Source organism: Echinops telfairi, unplaced genomic scaffold (assembly GCF_000313985.2).
Source record: "Echinops telfairi isolate 266 unplaced genomic scaffold, ASM31398v2 ScPeMD7_70;HRSCAF=299, whole genome shotgun sequence".
NCBI lineage: Eukaryota > Metazoa > Chordata > Mammalia > Afrosoricida > Tenrecidae > Echinops > Echinops telfairi.
This window is the reverse complement of record NW_022103968.1, coordinates 71,431,786-71,437,221: the sequence shown is the minus strand read 5'-3', so window position 1 is coordinate 71,437,221 and position 5,436 is coordinate 71,431,786. Positions and strand designations below refer to the sequence as shown.

The window sequence follows — 5,436 nt, the reverse complement described above, 5'->3', positions numbered from 1 at the left end:
TTGGGCTGCTAACTACAGGTCAGCAGTTCAAAACCGCCAGCCATTCCTCAGGAGAAGGAGAAAGCTTTATATTCCTGTAAAGAGTTAACAGTCTTGGAAGCCCAAGGGGACGTTCCACTTTGGCTTCTAGGGTTGCTGTGAGTCAGAATAGACTCTCCAGCAGGAGTTTGGTTTGGGGGTTTTGGTACCTTCTAAGGGTGTGGAGCAACAGCATGTCTTGCCTCCTCTCCCCACCATCACCTTGCATGTTTGAAAGAAATCTGCATGCAAGCACGCCCTCCTCTTTCCTTCTTCCCGCCAATGCCTCTGCTGTTGGTTCCACAGGAACAGAAGTGCACCCCGGCCAGTGGAGGAGAGCTTTCTCCAGAGTTCCAGGAGTGGTCTCCTTACTCACCTGTGCATTCCAGCCGTAATAGCAACCTTGCACTCTACCCCACCCGGGTGTCCGGGGGTGAGTTAGCGGTGAGGGCTGGTGACAAGGTTGGGGTGGACTTTCAGAGCTGCCTGTTTCAGGAGGAAGGGGGGCAGCAACTTGAGGAAGTTGCTTCATGTCCAAGAATTGCTGATCTGCCTGTGACCTTTCACCTTTCCTCTATGAGGTGTCTCTCCCTTTCACAGCAGCCCTGGGAAGTAGGCTGCAGATAGAGAATGGCTTGATAGCACTCTGGGGGCTAGAATGCTGGTCTTCTGAGTCCTCTCCCTAAAGATCCTGCTGCTTCCTCCCTGGGAAACACGGAGAGTATCTGCAGGTCGGGGCTGGGCTGCATGTTGGGCCATGTCTTCACCGAGCCCATTTCTAGGCACTGTTCCCCGGAGTATGACCCCGAGCACCACCGTGAGCTCCATCCTGAGGAATCCCATCTACACTGTGCGGAGCCATAGGGTTGGCCTCTGCAACTCCTCATCGGTCCCCAGAGAGGCTGGCACCCAGGGTTTGCATCCCAGGTAGGTGAAGTCCCCCCCACCCTTACCCCCCAACACCTCTGTGGTGTCCCAGTGTGGTTCCTGGCCAGAGACGCTTGTCTAGCTGGGAAAGGACTGGTCAGAGCATCAGAAGGACTGCTTTAAACCCACTGCCATCAAACCAGTTCTGGCTTCTAGGGAATCTCTAGGAGAGGGTAGAAGTGCTCTTGAGGGTTTCTGAGATGGTAAATCTTTACAGGAGCCAGCAGCCTCATCTTTCTTTCTCAGAGTAGCTGTGATAGACCAGGTTGACTAGAGAAACAAATACAGTGACACTCATGCTTGTATAAGAAAGAGCTTTATATCAAAGAGTAATTGTATATCAAGAAAACATCCTAGCCCAGTCCAGATCAGGTCTATAAGCCTGATATTAGCCCATAAGTCTGATACTAGTCCATAAGTCACTCTTCAGACTCAGTCACATGCAATGATGCAGAATGCAGGAAGATCACAGACTGGTGGCTGCGAAGTTTGTGGATTCAGTGCAGTGGACCTATATCCAGGGCTCTGGCTGCCATCAGCATTGTTGCACCATATGGCTTCTCAACTGGAAGGCAAGCAGAGAGAGTGTGGTCCACCTCCCAGGAGAAAAAGAGAGGATGTTCCCAGAATCCTCATGATTGGGCCATGCCCACAAGGAGGCATCATTAGGCTGTGACCTGATTGACAGGCTAAAATCTACCCCTTCAGTCTTTTATCAAGTTGACATGAAATTGTGTAACCACAGTAGCTGATGAGTTTGAATGGCTATCCTTGCAGTTAGCAAGCCCAATGCTTTCTTCACAGCACCCGCTGGACAACTGTAAAGATGCTCTCTGAATTTACCAGCAACCACTTCCATTGAGTCCCTATGTGCTAGGCACTGTGCCTTTACTGTCTCGTTCACCTCATAGCCAGCTTATGAGCTAAGCACCTTTGTTGTCTCTCTTTTATAGACAAGCTGAGCTTTGTAGAGGTGATTGGAGCCATTGGTGAAGGTTACTCTCTTATTCATTCATTTAGTTATTTGACGAGTGTTTATTGAACACCTACTATGTGCCAGTCTATTGTAGTTTCAGGACAAAACATTCAACTCCTCTGTTTCTGTGGTGCTTTGCATTCACTGTGGGGAGGCAAAAGGAAAAGTGTATACAATCACACTATTTGTGGCTAGGCCGACAGGGAAAAGGGGTGACCATATGGTTGTGACCTGAACGAAGGTGATAAATTAGATTGGGCAGACCTCCCAGGAAGGAAGCGGTAGGTGCCTCAGTCAAGTGGGAACCGCTCAGTGAGCTCAAGGGGCAGAGTACCTGGAACATTGCAAGGGGTCAGCGGTTCGGGAGAAGGTCACAGATTGGAGGGGACAGACGGTGCAGGCCGTGATGAAGTGTTGCAGATTATCCTGAGAACAGGAGACTTCCACAGGTCTTGAAGCAGAGAGAGATGTCACCTCATTTCACGAGAAAAAGACATTGCTAGGGTTTGGGCACGCCCCTACTTATTCAAGCCATCCCTGGCTCCTGGTCCTGCAGCTCCCTCATCTCCAGCCTTGCTACCCTGCTTGACGCTTACAGGGATCTACTCCCCCACCCCCACCCGGTCCTCTCTCTCTGTCACATGTTCTGTGGAGAGGCTCTGTCTCTCTTGTCCACCAGGTTTCAGATCTCCTATTTTCCACTGTGGCAGTGCCTTCATCACCGTGAACCAAACCCTAGCATCCTGATAGTGGATTTGACATTAGCTGCTCCATTTTCAGTGGGGGCTACCATGAAGAAGTGACTTAGATGGTGGGAGGTTTATCTATGAGTGGCCGGGCTCTGGGGCCTTTCTGCCACCAGCTCTGGGAGTCATTAGCCCCAACCCAGCACAGGGCCCACATCTAGCCCCAACCCCGCACAGGGCCCACAGCCAGCTCCAGCCATCCTCCCAAGCCCTGTCATTTCTCTCCCAGTGTCCAGCATCAAGTACGTCTGAGCTTGGATTTGAGCCACAGGGTCTGCAACGACTACTCGGAGATGAGAACCTCCCATGGGTGCAATTCCTTGCCTTCTAGTGCCCGTCTTGGTAAGAGCTCTGGGAGAGCTGCCTGCTGGGTCAGTTCCCACATCCTTGTACACGCAGCTCCAGATACCGAGCCCATTGATCTGAGGCTGGGGCTGGCTCGTTCCCATGGAGGGCTGGGCCCTTTTCAGGGTAGACTCACCCACACTTTTACTATTTTCCTCATCTCTCCAACTTCCCATAGCTCCCACTGGGTCTTACTGAGTATCCTGCAGGTTTTGTATTGTTCTTCACTTCTGAACATGTAGTCCAGGTGAAGTCTTACGGCTTCCTCAGAGAGAGACTCTGGTGGGACGGTCCCTTCTCTTGGATGTCTGACTTTGTTCTGGGCAGAAAGTGAGAACTGTATTCTTAGTCTGGAGGCTTTGTAGTATGTTCAATAACAAAGGATTAAACGTCTTCCTTTCTTGTTACTCCACATTTAGACCCTCCAGGGCAGCGGTTCTCAACCTTCCTCATTCCATGACCCTTTCATACAGCTTCTCATGTTGTGGTGACCCCCCAACGATAAAATTAGTTTTGTTACTACTTCATAACTGTGATTTTGCTACTGTTATGAATCAGGTGACCCCTGTGAAAGGGTTGTTCGACCCCCAAACGGGTCGCAACCCACAGGTTGAGAACCACTGCTCTAGGGGATACTTAGCAAAGCATGACTCTGAATTTCTGCCATACTTAGGTTTCTTTTCCAAAAACTAAATTGTGGTGAAGAGGTGACCGCCGGTGTTTAATCATCTCATGTGAGACCTAACGCTTTGTCTCTCTCTGGAACAATAGGGTCTTCGAGCAACTTGCAGTTTAAGGCAGAACGTATTAAAATCCCATCGACGCCAAGATACCCCCGATCTGCTGTGGGCTCGGACCGAGGTAGGAATTCCGCAGCTCCCCTGCTCATCCTCTTGTTGCATTTCAGCTCCACGTTGCGTCTCTGGGGCAGCTCGTGTTAGTCCTGCAGGGAGGGCTCAGTCAGCAGGGCCCCAGCTCAGTGAGGGGAGGGGAGAAAAACTGGGCAGCTTTCCCCCATCCTCTGCAAGTGGAGAACACCAGTAAAATGCCTCAGGTGGGAAAGTAATGTGAAGAGGAGAAGTAATTGCCATTCATTTACATGAAAAAGCTTTGAGCATTCCCAGACACCCCAACCAACTCACCTGAAACCTGAAATCCCACCAACGTAGAGAGCTCCAACAGTTTGGTGCTAGATTCTGAATCTAAATCCTGGAGGAAGGAAGCGGGAACTCACTTTCATGGCTATGGGTGTGTGCTGCCGTTTAACAGTTCATTGCAAAATGAATGCTGAAAGGCCAGTGTCGTTTTTTTGCCTTTTTTGGTTGAAGCGAAAATCCTCTTCTGATTTTTGATTAGCAAAAATAGGTACTAGTGTAGGTCTTTCCTAAAAGTGGAGTCGCAGAAAGCTAACTCTAAAAAAGTTTAGATACCTGTATATCAAAACTATGCAAAAAGTTGAAGGGAAATTTCCAAGATCTCTTTACTCCATTGTTCCACAAACCTTCAGCAACCCCTTTTATAATGCAGAGTGAGTACTAGTTAAAATGTACTATTTTATTTATTTAGTAATGTTCTTTTTATCTAGTAATGCTGTGTCTGTTGGTTCATCAGCAGTTACAAAGGTATCATGTGAATGTAAGACATTAACAAGCAAAACCAGGTGAAGGGGAGGAAAGTGTAATAGGAACTCTATACTTTCTGCATGTTTTCCATTCATTCAGCATGAAACTGCTGAAAACAGCAGACTATATATATCAAGTCTGTCTTAAAAAAAGAAAGCCGTGTGGAACTGAGCACTTGAACTGTGTGCATCGTTGGGTTGAGGAATCTGGTGTCAGGGTCGTATCTGCCTTCCAGCCTGTGAAGGCCCATGTGACCCACTACTTTCTCAGCAGGTTCCCTGTCCCATTCAGAATGTAGCACGCCTCCTCAGTCACCTCTCAACATCGACACCCTGTTCTCGAGTAGCCAATCCCAGACCTTAGCTTCCACATCGCCTAGAATTGCCATCAACCCTGCATCCCTTGGGGAGTGGAGAAAAGACAGGTGAGTACCACCTGGACAGCATCCTTGTCATGGCCAACTGGTGGCCAATATGTTGGAAAGGGGCAGCGAGGGCTAGGTCACTCTGGTATGGGCCACCTGGCAGTCATGAGTCATGCTCAGGCCTGTGACTAACATGTCCCAACCCCGCTATCCCAACCGAGGAAAGGCGGGGCACACGAAATGGAAAGGTAAGAAGCAGTGTGGGTTTCTTCCACTGGGTGCGAAAGGGAGGAGTTTGGAGACCAATTTCATAGTGAGGATGGAGTAGTGACACTGTTTACCCTCCCTAACGAACCTTTGGTAATTTATAAATTATTACTATTCTTTCATGTTTTACACTGACTGATGTCTCCCTTCACCCACTTTTCTGTTGTTCAT

General features: G+C 49.1%; 1 protein-coding gene across 1 annotated transcript in view; it reads left to right on the top strand.

Annotated features, from left to right (window-relative positions):
- The window catches only part of DLG5 (discs large MAGUK scaffold protein 5), a 191,815-nt gene that overhangs the window by 155,693 nt on the left and 30,686 nt on the right, over window positions 1–5,436 (top strand). Inside the window, exons 17-21 of the mRNA XM_045291700.1 lie at window positions 325–451; window positions 801–945; window positions 2,897–3,009; window positions 3,784–3,873; window positions 4,908–5,058. Of these exons, the coding sequence (XP_045147635.1) occupies window positions 325–451; window positions 801–945; window positions 2,897–3,009; window positions 3,784–3,873; window positions 4,908–5,058 (626 nt within the window). The remainder of the gene's footprint in view (window positions 1–324; window positions 452–800; window positions 946–2,896; window positions 3,010–3,783; window positions 3,874–4,907; window positions 5,059–5,436) is intronic.